A 16,349-nucleotide genomic window follows, 5' to 3' on the forward strand; every position below is an offset into this window, starting at 1 on the left:
TCTCGAAGCCCTTGCCAAGGTCCGCCAAGCCTCTAGGCCCCCGCCCTTCGATTGTTAAGGCAACCAGGCCTCTACCTACCTTCTGTTCAAGCCACTCAGTCTTCATCCGCCGGGTTACTGCTGGCCCTTAATGGTCTCCTGTGCCCTTGAGCTACTTCTTCTTCTATGATATGTTAGCCCCTCACTGAGTCGCTACCTCTCTTTATTTTCTTCCATATACTTTCAACACCTATCAGGTTGTTTGAGATTCTGACTCTATGGCAGAGTAATGGTACTATCGACTCCTTGGGATGTAGTGACGTGAGTCGTTTTGGGACTCATGGCCATTACCCATCCCTCCAACTGGGACCAACAGAATTGAATGGGTCTATTACCTTGCTTGGTTAATGGCATGTCTGATGACCATTCGTGGAATCATTTTTCGAGGTACCTGATGGGTGACATCCCTACACCGACGGAAGGCACTGCCAAAACTACATGGCTAGCTAATGATGCATTGATTATGTAATTCCTCCTCAATTCCATGGATCCTCATATCAGTGCCAATTTCATTCTTAAGAATTCTACAAAGGAGTTATGGGATGCAATACAGCACACATATGCTCACACTAGTAACTATGTTCAAATCTATGTGCCCGTCGTTAGGTTCGCAAGACTACTAAAGTACTAAGAAGGATTTGTCTCTTACTTCCTATTATGCTGCTCTGAATGCTCTCTGGCAACAACTGGATTTTTATCATCCTGTTCCCATGGCATGTACTTTTGATGCCGCTACTTTTCAAAAACAGTGCGAAATGGAACGGGTCCACGGTTTTCTTACTGGCCTCAATCCAGAGTATGACCAGATTCAAGTTCAGATTCTTGGCAAGGCCAAATTTCCCACCCTTCTCCAGGCATATAACTTACTTCAACATGAAGATCGCCGCCGTTCTATTATGATGTCATCAGTTGCACCACCTTGCTCAGCTCTGGTTTCTATACCTGCCAATGGGGAGCCTTTTGCTCCTAAGGCACCTACCAGTACCAGAGAACCAATCTAATGTGACTATTGCAACAAAAACCCGACATACCTGAGAGACATGTTGGAAGCTACATGATCGTCTTAAAGGAGAGGGTTGTGTTGGGAAATAGAGTTCCACTCGCCATCAGGCACATCTCACTGAGCCTACTGATACTTCTCAGATTTGACTGTCCACCCCTGCATCTGCCTCTGCCGTTCCCTTCTCTGTTTTACATGTGCCTAAGTGCCTAACTTGTGTGCCAACTTGCTTTCTATTTACCGTTTCATAGTTGAACTTAATCGCCTAGGCAAACCCTAATCGGGCGCCTTGTCGCCTAACCTCTTAGGCACCCCTCCACCGCCTTGACAACTATGCATTCATACATGATGATCACTCTGTGCACATGTGACAGAAGTCCATAAACCATTCAAGAAATTTTAAATTAAAAAATAAACATGTATTTAGAATCCTTGCTTCTTAATCCGTAGACTTCAATTATATAATGACCCAAAAATGACAAAAGGGAAAGTAAAATAAAATCATCTTCATTGTTGTCAAACTGTTAAATTCATCCAGTGCCTTGTTGAAGTCCTCATAACCACATCCACATTTCCACCAAAAAACACACCCCATTTTTTCCTCGTAGACGTGTGTTTTAGTTTTGTTCCACATCAAAAGTGGTTCTTCTTACACACCCCCCCCCCCAAACAAAAAAAAGGTGGTTATAGATATGGGTTGGACGCGTGTCAAGAGATATCCAAGTTCAGATCTTATTTTTCGCTTACAAATCCAAACATGATTCAAATCATAATGAATCCATAGGTTGGATTCATATCTAATCCAAAATTTTTGATACGGTCTGTGAATAATGATTTGATTCGCATTGGATTTGGATTTTTTAGATTAGTCTTAGTTTATCCCTACATAACTTGTGCATAACCTTAATTAAAATTGGACCTGACCTTAAGATCTAAGCTGGTTTGAAATGGAACTGAAATTTAAATCTAATTGTTATTTTAAATGACAGAGATTCGTGCCTCATGTTTGGCGTTATTATTACATTGAAATGTTTGCCTTGCATGCTGCTTTTTGGTTGATCTCCTTTTTCTTTCTCAGATTGCTAAGACTTTTAGATCAACGTTATAAGGGCATTGCTCATGGGGTTGGCCAGTCGGAGATACTGGGTCGGATACATGTCGCACCAATCAAGGTAATCCTTCTTTCTAGACCTTAAGTCTAACCATCCCTGTGCTACTTATTGCCCTTTAGAGGGTGCTCTCTCTCTCTCTACAACGCAGTGCACTAGTATCCTAATTTCCAAATAAGGAGTTTAGGAATTCTTCGACTGCTATTACAAAGGACCGAATAAGGAGAGTAAATGGGCAACAGAGACAATAAACAGATAAGAAAATCATAAGAGATTGATTTTGGAATTTGTTGCATTGCTTATAAAAAAAATTAATAGAGATTGATTTAGGAATTATATAGGAGCTGACCAATACCTTATTCGAGTGCTTATCACGAATGGTTGAACCTTGCAGCACACTGAAATCTGATTTCTCGGATCAGTAGATGAATCCACTGATATAGATTAGATCTGAAGCCTTAAGGGCAACTGGGGTTGCAATAATCGATAGAGACAGCTTTATCAGGTTTGATGGCTCCAGGCAGTCAACCAAGCCAGTAGACGATTTTGTAAATCTCAAAATTCATTTAACTAATGAGCCAGGCCCATTACAAAGATACTCTTGAAAATAAGAGGCCCCACCTATTACTAGAGTACCTAGCCCAATGCTTACAGCTCAACCACCCATATGGACTCTTTTACGGGCCAAGTATAACCTCGGAATTTGGACTCAATTTCTTCCTGGGCTTGGGGTTCAAAAGCCTAGCACATTTATCCATCCACAGGATAGCTGCCTACATCACTCTATCTCCCACATGTATATATGATGCTAATTATTTGCAGTTCCTCGGTTTCTATTCTTAAAGTGCTGATTTAAAATTTCACATTGCTTGTCAGTTTAATCATAGAGTCTGGCAGTCTGCAACAATATGATAATAAATATATTTTCTTATGGTTGAATCATTCTTCTTCTTCCTCCCTTTTCTAGTATTCTTACCTCTCTCCTCATAATATGTTCAATTTCTGTACAGTTACACACTTTCCCAACCTCCAGTAAACCCTATATCATAAATCTACCATATTCAATCATTTAAAAATTCCTTGTACAGAAAACTAACCTTTTTCCACCACTCTTTCCAGTGCCTGGATCTTAAACACTGTATGTTCTCCTACATCAGGATAGTGTATGCCTGTATGGCAACTCCTAATTCTTTTCTAGTTTTGCTAGGTGTCTTTGGAGCTTTTTTTAGTCATCTTGTGGGGCGTCTCCACATTCCTTGGGCATATCATTGAGTAGCTGAAATCTTCTACACCTATCTCCCCAGACAGCGGTGCATTGGGATTTTCTCTAGGCTATATGTTGGAACTAGTATGAGTGTTCATGGATAAATTCAATGAGTTTAAGGTGGAGGGAAGGAAGATTAAAGAATTGTTGGGTCATTTAGCTTTGAAGCTTCAGAGCTTATGGAGTTTGCGCTTGTAATCCAATCGGATTACTGTGGTGGAATTCTTTGCTTTTGGTGGTGGAATATTTTTCACTCATTGTGTATCTCCTGGCTTTGCGGCTAGGTTTTATAGGTGCATCTGTACACTCGTGTTTGCCTTTACTGCTCAATACAATAACCTCGTTTACTTACCAATAAAGAAAGAAAATTTGTCTTTGACCACTGCCTTTTTTCTTTCTGCCATAGATTGGGAATATATTTTATCCTTGCTCCTTTATGGTGTTGGATGCTCCCAATATGGAATTTCTTTTTGGGCTTGATATGCTCCGTAAACATCAGGTACATCCTCTCTATATCTGATTTCTGGTTTCTGTTCAATCATGTCTCAGTTTCTAACCAAGCAACTGGATGCAGTGCATAATTGATTTGAAGGAGAATGTCTTAAGAGTCGGTGGAGGCGAGGTTTCAGTTCCATTCTTGCAAGGTTAATCATGTATTCCTTACATTCATTTCTATTTGATAGTAGTTTGTTACCGCTCTCAGTTTCTTCCATTTATGCTTGAGTTTGCTCGTATTCTATTCTACTTAACATTCCCAAGTTCCTTGTATTTTTATTCTTCACTCTTTTCCATATGCATATCTGAAAGCCTAACTGTTTTCAGAGAAGGACATCCCAACGCATTTTCTAGATGAAGAGAGGTTATCCAAGCAAGCTTCTGGTTCAGGATCTGTTCCAGTAAGTAAAATATTTGCAAACTGTGACTTAAGAAGAGATATTGTTTTAATTATGCATAGGTGATGATTAATGTTTTTTGATATAAGGTTGGATGGGCTATTTGTGAATTTGGTTTGGTTACTTGTGTCATGCAGGAATCCTTGGGAACAAAAGAGAAGAACGATAACTTGTCCACAGGAGGTCGGTCTGGTTAGTTTTGAAAATTGGATAGCCCTAATGCTTTTTGTCACTGGGGTTCATTTTAACCCAATTTTGTTCCTATTCCTTTTTTTCTTTAGACTGCCTGCTTATCCTTTTGTTGGATTTAATTGTCCAGGGCCAAAATTAATTTAATGACCTGTAGGTAGGGCTGTCAAATACTGGATTTTATTCTGGGTCAAATGCATATTCAGTTTGGTTATTTAGGATTTGATTTTATTGGATCTGTTTAATATCTGGTCCAAATATTATTGACATATATATATTTTTTATAACCTATATTATAAAACTATAGATAGGATTTGAGGCATATCCAATATGTTTAGTTATATAAGTACTAAGTAATGTAGTCCTAGAATAGGAAATAATCCTATTAGGAGCCAAGTAGAATCAGGTTCTGGCTAAGCCTGCTGTTTGGGTCAGATTTGGGGCTGTTTAGGTCAAATCTAGGGTTTAGGCTAGGGTTAGGGGTGAGTGTAATATATGGTAATGATCGGCAGGCCTAGGGGGTTAATTTGATAAAAAAAATACTGGGATTTGGATCAGTTTAAAATTCCTGCAGAATTAGGGTTAGGGTTTCGGGTTTTTAGAAATTAGGGAAACCACTAAAGCTAGGGTTTAGATGGATGGATAGGGCTGGGCTTGGGATCGAGTTTAGGGGACTGTGAGAGGGAGGTTCGATCCAAATATGGGAGGGTTTTGATGGTTAGAAGTGTGGAATCTGTAATTTTTAGGGTTTAATGGTTAATGGAGTTTTTACAGAAATTAGGGTTTTAACTAGGGATGGGGGCAGCAGTCAGGATCGAGAATAGACAATGGTGAGGGGAGGCTGTGGTCAAAGTTTGGATGATTTCTGATGGGTAAACAGATCTGGACAGAACTGAGATCCTCCTAGGGTTTATGAAAATAAAACAGAAAAAGAAAAGGGGATCGAATGGGGAAGGGAAGGAAAGATAAAAACAGAAAATTAAAATTCAAACTCACACTGGAATCCACCGGCAGTAGCTTGAATGTTTGAAGGATGAAACCACCTTCGAAGAGAGATCCTCCCAGCCGTCACGGCGTAAAGAGTCGCAGGAATCCACCCACCCTTCCACCTTGAAATCCACAAGGATGCACACTCACACAGGGGAGCAAGGAACAGCAGCAACGGCAGCCACGAAATCTGTTTTTTAAATTCAAATAATCTGTGGGGGAGCCCTCCACGATCTACTTTATTTATAATAAAGGCCTAAGCCAAATCCTAGTATAAATTAATGTCTCTTCCTTCTAAAATCGTGGAAGGGAGAGATCTAATCTAACTTAATTAAATTAAAACAGTAAATGTCCTAACTACCCTTACTAACTTAAAATAAAAGAATCTAACTTAAAAACAACTAATTGAAAGTAGATTCCATATTAGCCAATAGGATATAAGAACCTATTAACCAATAGGAACACTTCACTTAAATTAGACCCATTGAACCAATTGGATGCAACCAATTCTAAACCGGTTCAATCTAAAAACAAGAAAATAAACTAAGTATGGAAAATAATAACCCTAATCTAAGGCTCCCTACTCAAACCCTAACTTCAGGGCCTCTTCTTCTTCTTCTTCGTTCTTGGAGCTGCATCACTAAGGGTCCCTGTGTTTAATAGGAGCTGTCATATGGTACAATAGCAATAAGGTATTTGAGTCTGAGAGCAGCCGCTTCATGCCAAAATGGCTCCAATCCACTCTTCCCAGGATCCTGTGAAAGAGGGACTTGCATGAAGTTACAGAATTCTGAAGGCTTTATATGTTTAATGGAGAAATTATTAAGTTTTATAGGTAGAAAGTACGTTATTAGGGGAATTATGTATTTTTCAAAGTATAAGAAAGGTATCACTAGCTTATGCAAATTAAACTAGTAAGTCGGGTTGGAATTTGTTGTTTTCTGCCCGTTTTAATCTTAATTCACCTTCCTGATATTTCAATGGGGATCTGTCTATATTTACTCCATAACCAGTTTGTGTATGGCCCCGCCTGTGGTCCACAATGTTTTACAATTCAATTTAATTTTGCAGATTCTCTAATCCTAGTTAAATAAACCATGTGACCATGGGAAATAGTTTGTTGGTTGCCTAACTCAACACTATTAAAGCACTACGAATTGTAAGATTTGTAGATGCCTTCATAGGGTTGCTCATGGACTGCTTGTTTTTGGTCTTTAATCTTTGTTGTCACATCACTATTTTCTTTCTTCTGCCTCTGCACATTTTCTCTTTTATGTCTGCTGGTAACATTGCCAAATGGTGCATTTTTGTGCTTGCAGGAGCTACGCATGGTGACACAACACAGGTAAGTACTGATACTGCCCATTATTTCAGCTTCAGTAATTTCCTTAGGTTGCATCTGGGAATTATCCTCAGCTAAAATATTTCATTGTGCTTTTTATGTGGAATTTGACATACAAATCATCATCCACAATGTAGGTATCACAAAAAAATTTAGTATACATCATTTTATGAATTTTAAGAAATGTGTAAAGAATCCCAGAACCTGTAACCAGTGCCTGGCAAAGAGAAGAGAGAAGATAGAAAGAGATGGAGAAGAAGAGAGAAACAATGGGAGAAAAGGGCTGTGCAATAGAATGTTTATTCTACCGTACCAGACAACATATATTTATATTAAACCAAAACAGAATTACAAAAGGAATATAACTCCTACCTAATTAAGCCTAAAGCTTAAAACAAGAAACTTACTTAGACTCGGAAACTAACAATTAAAGACAAACTAATAAAAGAAACCACGATAGGGGGACTCCCCCTATCGTGTTGCATATCTCTTAACACTCCCCCTCAAGCTGGAGTATACACATATCAGAAGAAAGCTCCAGCTTGGACCAACAAGATAAAAAATGAAAGGCAGCACTAGTCTTGAACACATGTAGTCATAGACGCCAGCGAGCTCAAAGCAGCACTCCAATCAATAAATCCATCAACAATAGCAGTCCAAACAAATCCAATAAAAAACAGTAACACGCCAACACCAAAAGCTCTTCCCAAGGAAGTCAATAAAATGGAACACCCAACGGCTACACTAAACGTCCTTCCTAATGAAGGCAATAAAATGCAAGTAGTAACCTGCTCCAACAAAGACAAACAAAAGTGAAACTCCAATGGTTACACAAAATCCCGTAAAAGTGCAGCTCCAATGGCTACACAAAAGTCCATCTCGAGGAAGGCACTCCAACAACAATCAGACTCACTCTTGAGTCCTGAACACGTAAAAAGGTCTCAGATAAAATTGCTTGTAGTAGACACCTTCACAGACAATAGACATCTTCAATCTCCCCCTCACGTGTAGCATTACACGTGAACAGATAATGACCAATAATATCTCAACAATTCTTATAAGCAAGAGCACCAGCAAATAAGATCCCAATAAACTAAGCTTCAATCACACCCCACACGGTAACAGAATCTCCCCCTCACAGTAAAGTGCTAGGCAAGCACAATCATCACTCCATAAAAAACACAAGCCCAATGGCAGTTCTGTAACTACTTTATGCAATCCCCAAGCAATGCGGAAACCAGATCAAAATGTCCAATTGGATTCGGTGTAGACCAACCAAGTACACAATAAACAATAATGCAAGGGGTTATTGGCGGTTTGGTAAATATATCATGTTCTCATGGGAGTGACAAAATTGTAATAAATCAGAATTTCAATGGTTTACTTGAGAAGACTAAGAAGAAGGACAGAGGAGGAATTAAAATTAAAGAAAAAGGAGAAACATGAAACAAAAGGATAGGCATTGAATTAGAGTTAAAGGGGAGGATAAATATGGAAATGAAAAAGATCTAAAGATAAAGACAAAGTGACAAACAATGAAAGGCAACGTCAAAAAGATACCAGATTCAAGAACTAGGTTGATCTCATGGTAAACAAGAGAAACAGAGTCTCACACGGATTGCACAACACAAGAAGCAGCAGCGTGTGAAATTGAACCATCGGTAACAACACGTGCGACACCCCATCTTCTTCCTGGCAATGGAAGAAGAGGAACCAGCGGAAACCAAATAAAGAAAAAAAAGGGAGGCATAACCAGAGGTAGAAATCTCGTCTTCAATCTCTGGACTCCACAAAACACCAGGCCACAACAAACCAGCAGAGTCAAATCGATACCAACAAATAGCCGACAAACCTCAGCAATAGATGAACAAGCTTCGATGATGTTGCAGTGGAGAAACCAGATGTGATTCTCTCTTCAACCAGCTGGAGGAGAAACCAGACTTAATCGATCAAAAACATCAGACTTCGATTGAGATCAGAAGTAGCACCAATGAGATCAACTACAAGAGGGAGAATTTCAACCAGCAGCAACAATCGATAACTCCAATACGTCAGATAAGAACGTCTACCCTAGTCCAAAATAGATGCAAACCAGCAAATCCAAGAAACTTCCAGCGAAAGCAAGCGACAGTCTCCAACAAATCGTGACAGCAATCGATGCAAACCAGACGAAAATAAATCAAACATAGCAGCAGGTATCATACAGGCGGAGCCACAGGCGGAAATATGGGTCAGTTCCATCGACTCCGTAAAAAATCCCAGATAAACCTTGATAGCAGAACATGCTTCATCATACAAGAATCTTCATTGAAATCAGTATATGAAACCCTAGTTCTTCTTCTTCTATGAACTAGGGTTTCTTTCTTCAAACCAAAAACCCTAAACGACTCTCAAAATGGCTATTACGGAGAGAATCAAGTACTGGTTACAACAGCTTTGATACCATGTAAAGAATCCCAGAACCTGTAACCAGTGCCTGGCAAAGAGAAGAGAGAAGATAAAAAGAGATGGAGAAGAAGAGAGAAACAATGGGAGAAAAGGGCTGTGCGATAGAATGTTTATTCTACCGTACCAGCCAACATATATTTATATTAAATCAAAACAGAATTACAAAAGGAATATAACTCTTACCTAATTAAGCCTAAAGCCTAAAACAAGAAACTTACTTAGACTAGGAAACTAACAATTAAAGACATAAACTAATAAAGGAAACCACAATAGGGGGACTCCCCCTATTGTGTTACATATCTCTTAACAAAATGAATTCAGTTTCATTTTCTATTTACATCTGGGGAAGTCACTCCATATGATTTAGACAATCTCATTTGAAGTGTAGGTAGGTTCGCCGATATTCTGTGCCTATGGTAAGGGTAGCTGGTTTGAACTGATTCTGACAAATGTCTGGACTTTTGTGTTACTGGCTCACCTGCCTTGTGTCAGAATTGTCTTTAAATGTTTACCCTTCATACCACAACCTTAGGTGTAAATTCAGTTTGGGTTTTGAACTTTTGCCATTGTGGGGCCTAATACACCTTGCAGCTTCAAAAAAGTTTCATTTCAATATTTGATCAATTTCAGCTAAAAATAAATGGTCATTTGGGGGGGTGGGGGGGGGGGGTTGAAATTGCTATTGTAGTTTGTACTGCTGTATATTTTGAACTAAACTTTTCAAGAGCCTGTATTTCATTTTTGGGGTTCAAACTGAAAGGCATCGAAACGATATTTACAACATCGGTGTTTGGATTGAGCATTCCTCTTCATCATTTCAAAATGATAACATGTGAATGAGCATGATTTTACAATTCAGTTGCGAGTGGCCCTTTGGCACAATCATTCTCAATGCAATGACGTTGGGATTGAGCATTATTGTTTTCATGTTTCAACTTAACTGAAAGAAATTGGGGTTTTATGATGCTCCACAATGTGAAAATTTTGTTGAAGTGATGGTCCATATAAACCATGGACAGAAGATGTAAGCTTGTTAGGTTGTTTCCTCATCTGTTCCCACTCTTTCTATCTACTGACATTGTAAGTTGGCAACAGGATCCTAATTTTGAAGCCAAAGTTTCCAAACTTGTTGAACTTGGATTTGGAAGAGATGCAGTAATACAAGCTCTCAAGTTTTTTGATGGTAATGAAGAACAGGCAGCTGGTTATCTTTTTGGAGGTTAAAGATGGTGATGTCCATTTTTCATTTTAATTATTTTTAAATGTTTCTTGTGGAAATATTGTGATTTAATTACAAATTCTCCAAATGTCAGGATTCCTTGCGAACTTGAAAGTAATTCTTTGTATCAATCAGGAGTCCTGAAAATTAATCAAAAACTAACCCCAAATTTGAAAAATTATATTGAATTCAGTTTACTGGTAGGTCTTCACTCTTCAGTACTACAGATAGTGACTAAGTTTTCTTTATATTCCTTTTCTTACTTTCCTATTAATTCAGTAAAATCTTGTATCTGACAACCCTTGATTCTTTTGTTTTGGGAATCCTTTTCGCCCCAGCGATACCAAGGAAAATGTAGGCACTCGGGACTGTCCTGTCAATGGGGTCAGTCTCGTAGTATTATAAAAACTGTTGTAAGAGTAGCAGCTAAAGTTTTTAAGCAGATGAAGACAACCTTTTCTGGGGGAAGGGTTTTTTCACAGATCGAAAGCCTCGTCTAAAAGAAGGGGAGGGGGGGGGGGGAGGGAGGGAGGTTTGAGTCTTGGTATTGTAAAAGTTATCCGCATCTTAGGGTTTCAAGTACAACCCTGCATGAACGTACATGAAACCTTTTTTTTTTTTAAATTATTTTGGTATAAATATGACCAAGGAACTTCTTACCAAGCCTTATTTTTTGCCATGTGGATAAGATTTGGCATTTCAAAAGAAACTCTTCGATGGGACAACGATGGAACAAGATTCTAAAGTTTATGTTTCATTTCAAGAAAGTGGCCCAAATAATAGTGGGTGCATGAGTACGGCTGTGCAAGTTCCCCCCTATAACTAAAAGTTCAATTTGCCCTAACAAATTTTTTTAAATTCTTTCTGTTTAAGAAAAGCAAAATTTTCTCTCGAATATTTTATCGTTTGGAAGTAAGATTCGAATCCTCTACTTCCGAGCTGCCCTTACTGCTGTGCGCCCCAATCAAGATCTCTCCCTTAAAGACCAACCACGGCCTAATCAATTCTTTGAGATCAAACCTGGTCGACTCCTTCAATGTGCTTAACTTGGGAGACAGAATTCAATGAGTAAGAGCTCGTGTCGGCTTATCTACGTATTAGGCGTTGAGACGATCAACCTATGGAGATATTGCTTCTTACTCAGCTTAAAGAGATATTGCCATCGAGACACAATACTAAATTTGGATGGGCGTAGACAAGGCAGGCTAGGAAGTAGAGCTAACCTAACCACGAAAAGATCTTTACAGAGGGGACCCGGTGAGGGAGGTCGCTCATATTAAAGGAGAGTTAAGCTCTGGAATGATGGGCACCGGCGGGGCAGTCGACAACTCTATCCACCCCATCTAGAATGGGAGGTTCAAGGCGGTAAATACCGTCTTACCCGTGCTTGGGCAAGGTGCTCGGGTAGGGGTAGGGTGGTCTTTCGCTGCCTTGCTGTGTCTGGGGTGCACACGACAGTAGGGGCAGCTCGATAGGGAAAATCATCCTCTCCAATTCCTTAAAGTGTGGCAGCACGGCAGTGCTAGGTAGAGATGTCGACACCTAGCATCTGTCTCATCCAACCGTTCATATCAATGAGATTAGACCGTTGGATACGGCAGGTGCCAGGTGTCAACATCTCCACCTAACACTGCCGTACTGCCACACTTTAGGAATTGAAGAAGATAATAATCCACTTGGCAGTAGAGGACCCCGACGCAAGTAATAATTTAGTTAAAAATGGGGAAATTTTGGACATAAAGAAAGGCCTTTCCATTCTTGCTGTTGGATATCAAACAAAAAGTGAAAAGGGGGACCGGATTCCAAAACCCATTTATCCCTGCTCTTCTTTCCCCCATGTCTTCTTGTAATTTCCTTCTTTCTCTCCTCCTTTGAGAAAGAGAGAATTGACTATCGGGAAGAGAACTATGTAGAATTGCAACTTTTCCTTCCTTTTAAAGCATACTCAACAAGCCATTTCTCCTTCTTGGTCTGGCTGAAGCTTTAACAGTTCCTCAGTAAATATAGCTCTTTGGGCGTCAAGGTTTGGTATGCAGAAATTCTTCTGGTTTAGTAGAAACAGAATCTGGAGTATTTCAAAGGCGAACATTTCGCCCCTGATTCCAGCACGCTCTCATTGACTGCCCCACACGTGTGGCCCTTACGTTCCTCCACAAAGAACGCTCCCCCTTCAAATATTTATGTAGAATCTTAACATAAAAAAGCAGATGCCTCCCATTGAAGCATCAAACTTAGGTTAGTGGCACCTAGGTTTTAAAGCAGAAATAGGTGACAAAACCGGTCGGCTGGAATGGTAGAAATTGGGAGAATATTAGAGTAAATATTCTGATCCAGAATGGTAGAAATCGGATATTGATCCAACCGATTCTAATATGAATCGGCTGATTCTTGGTCTGATTCGTTGATTCCCAATCCGATTCCCTGATTTTTGAAACCCTAAGAGGAATGCATTTGCATGCAAAAGTGAGGAGAGAGAAATTTGCATGTAAATGGAATCTATGTGATAATTTCTGTGATAATTTCTTTGTTTTGGCTTCGATTTGAGCACTGTTTACGGACACACATTCGTGACGATGAGCACTACCAATAGTAGTTGGCCACATCAGCAAGCAATTTACTATTTTTCTTAGGGAAGCCAAAAACTATTCAGATCGCCTAAAATGCCCTTCATTTTCAGGTGACAAAATAGGAATCGAAATAACTTCGTCGTCCGAACTTAGAATTCTACGATTCCAAATGCATTTCAAAGAAAACTCGACGAACTAAAATAGTCATGTAGATTTCTTCATCCAGTTCTTCCATTAGATCCTCCGAAAATGCCAATGAACACGCTGCCAATGCGTGATCCTATGAAATCAATATTCTTAAGGGAAAATTTCACGGATAGCCCCTGTAAATATTCAATATGTCACGGACTTCCCAAACTTGGTCAAAATGGTAACCTTCCCCCTGACGTTAAGCACAGTTAGTACCCAAAGGTGAAATATCCATTTTACCCCTTAGTTATTTAAATAAAAAAAGGAACAATTATTATCACTACCCTACACTTATCCTATATTTATTAAAACTACCCTACCTTAAACTTCTTTTCTGAAACTACCCTGCTTTTAAACTTTTACATCTCCTTCTATCCTCATGTTTTTAAATACCTAGATTGCCCTTCCTTTTCACCTAGTAACCTGCTAATCTATTTAACCTACCATTCATCTTCTACTTTTTACTATTTTTGTCATTAAAATAGTGAAAAACAAAAGCACTCGCCTGCTTCTTCTCTCTCCCATTTTTTTTTACTTCAATTTTTCTATTTAATTAATTTTTTATTCAACATTTCATCCTCATCGTTCTTCTTTGAACAAATCATGGTTCTAAGTATTGGTATCATATCACCCGTATCGATGATACATACCGATTTTGCTAGTCACCGATACCGTATAGGTAGCACGGTACTGACAAGGGGTAAAATGGTCAAAAAATTTATTTTTAAAGGAGATTCAGGGGTAATTTTGCTTGATACAGCCGAACCAGGCTGATACTGTATCGGTTTGCAGGTTACCGATACCCTTTCTGATACCGTACACTAAAACCATGGAACGGATGGACTCTCTTCAAAACACCCCACTTCTCTCTCTTCTTCTTTTTATTCAATTTACTTTTTACTATTTTTGAAGAGAGTCGATCTGTTCCATGGTATTAGTGCACGGTATCGGTAACCTGCAAAAATGATACGATATCGATACGTTATCGGCCTGGATCGACTGTATCAGGCAAAATTACCCCTGAATCTCCTTAAAAAAATGAGTTCACTGACCTTTTTACCCCTTGTCAGTACTGTGCTATTGATACGGTATCAGAATGATATCAATATCGATGACTAACAAAATCGGTACATCGTCCGATACGGGTGATACGACACTGATACTTAGAAACATGATCTGTTTGAAGAACGATGAGGATGAAATGTTGAATAAAAAGTTAATTAAATAAAGAAACTAAAGAAAAAACAGCAAAAAAATTTGAATGGAGTAAAAAATGGGAGAGAAGCGGGTGGTTGCTTCATTTTTTATTATTTGAAAGACAAAAATAGTTAAATGTAGAAGATAAATAGTAGGTTAAATAGATTAGCAAGTTACTAGGTGAAAAGAAAAGGCAATCTGGATATTTAAAAATATGAGGGTAGAAGGAGATGTAAAAGTTTAAAAGCAAGGTAGTTTTAGAAAAGAAGTTTAAGATAAGATAGTTTTAATAAATATAGGGTAAGTGTAGGATAGTGATAGTAATTACCCCATAAAAAAACTGTCATTCCATCTTCTTCCATCTTCTTCCATATTCTTTCTGTTTTGGAGAACTGCTGCAAATCCATTTTGGGCGACCATCACCTGCTCCGGCTCCGGCGACGATTACCAGTGGTAATTCCAACTCCGGCGACCATTACCAGCGGCAATTCTAACTACTACAACATCAGTTCTACAAGGAAGAAGAAAGCGAACTTCCCCTCCCCCCACCTTCCCTTTCCTTCTCAGTTCTTCTTCTTCTCTGTAACACACTGGCTGAGGCAGAACCGAAACATGCCCAAACCAACACCCTATTACATCTTCTATCTTCTGAATCTTATGCTTAGCCTAAGCTTCTCATTAATCACAACCCCCACCTCGTCTGCTTCTCCCAATTTTAGAGAAGCCCCTGAGTTCTACAATTCTCCAGAATGTCCCCCGATCCCAGATGATGAAAGCAGCGACCACCATGAAGGATCCTACTTTTGCTCCGATCATACCGTTCACGTAGCAATGACGCTTGACGCAGCTTACATAAGGGGATCCATGGCAGCCATCCAATGGGTTCTCCAACACTCCTACTGCCCTCAAAACGTTGTCTTCCATTTCGTCGCCTCTGCCTCCGCCGACGCCGTTCACCTGCGAAGCACCATTGCCAAATCCTTCCCATATTTGAGGTTCCAAGTTTACACTTTTGATGACTCCGCCGTGGCAGGTCTCATCTCCACCTCAATTCGTGCCGCACTCGACTGCCCACTTAACTACGCTCGCAACTACCTCGCTAATCTCTTACCACTCTGTGTCCGCCGAGTCGTCTACCTCGACTCGGATCTTGTTCTCGTCGACGACATCGCTAAACTCGCCGCTATCCCACTCGGTGACCACTCGGTCTTAGCAGCTCCGGAGTACTGCAATGCCAATTTCCCCTCTTCCTTCACTCCAACCTTCTGGTCTAATCCTGCTCTCTCCTTGACCTTCGCGGGTCGTAAAGCTTGCTACTTTAACACCGGAGTCATGGTAATCGATCTCGAGCGATGGCGTGCTGGGGACTACACTACCAAGATTGTGGAGTGGATGGAGTTACAGAAGAGAATGAGGATTTACGAATTGGGTTCGTTGCCTCCATTTCTGCTTGTCTTTGCAGGGAATATTGCCCCAGTAGATTACCGGTGGAATCAACACGCCCGACCGATGAAGAGAATGATTTGTATTTGGGGTTTTATATTATGGTAAGTTCACCGTGTGGTAAGTGTAATTTCGCCATGATAAAAGAATTAAAGCAATTTAACTGCATAGACCTAACAGAGTGGACAAAGTTGAAATAAAAACATAAAGTAAGGGTAGTCTGTGATATTTTTCCAAGTTTGGTATGTCCGTGATATTTCATATACTTACAGGGGGTGTCTGTGAAATTAACCCTATTCTTAATGATTCTAGGTAGCGGTGTCAACCGATCGGGCTCGGTTGGGTTCGATCAGGCCTGGTCGGGTCTCACGGTGCTTAAAGCCTGCACCGTGACCGTCCATTTAAGTCTTCGGGCCGGGCCTGGTCGGCTAGTCGGGCTAGGTCGGGTTTCGGGCTATAATTG

The 16,349-nt window shown here is 39.8% G+C and overlaps 2 protein-coding genes across 2 annotated transcripts in view; both read left to right on the forward strand.

Annotated features, from left to right (window-relative positions):
- The window catches only part of LOC122639552 (protein DNA-DAMAGE INDUCIBLE 1), a 34,476-nt gene extending 23,834 nt beyond the window's left edge, over window positions 1–10,642 (forward strand). The window contains exons 10-16 of the mRNA XM_043832422.1: window positions 2,118–2,211; window positions 3,819–3,911; window positions 3,987–4,056; window positions 4,235–4,308; window positions 4,443–4,497; window positions 6,801–6,826; window positions 10,367–10,642. Coding sequence (XP_043688357.1) covers window positions 2,118–2,211; window positions 3,819–3,911; window positions 3,987–4,056; window positions 4,235–4,308; window positions 4,443–4,497; window positions 6,801–6,826; window positions 10,367–10,495 — 541 coding nt within the window. The 3' untranslated portion in view covers window positions 10,496–10,642. The remainder of the gene's footprint in view (window positions 1–2,117; window positions 2,212–3,818; window positions 3,912–3,986; window positions 4,057–4,234; window positions 4,309–4,442; window positions 4,498–6,800; window positions 6,827–10,366) is intronic.
- Window positions 10,643–15,055: 4,413 nt separating this feature from the next.
- Window positions 15,056–15,994, forward strand: LOC122640195 (probable galacturonosyltransferase-like 1). Its single transcript, XM_043833349.1, has one exon. It carries the CDS (start codon window positions 15,056–15,058, stop codon window positions 15,992–15,994), a length of 939 nt encoding a protein of 312 aa, XP_043689284.1.
- The last annotated feature ends 355 nt before the right edge of the window (window positions 15,995–16,349 follow it).

Source organism: Telopea speciosissima, chromosome 9 (assembly GCF_018873765.1).
Source record: "Telopea speciosissima isolate NSW1024214 ecotype Mountain lineage chromosome 9, Tspe_v1, whole genome shotgun sequence".
In the NCBI taxonomy this organism is placed as follows: Eukaryota; Viridiplantae; Streptophyta; class Magnoliopsida; order Proteales; family Proteaceae; genus Telopea; species Telopea speciosissima.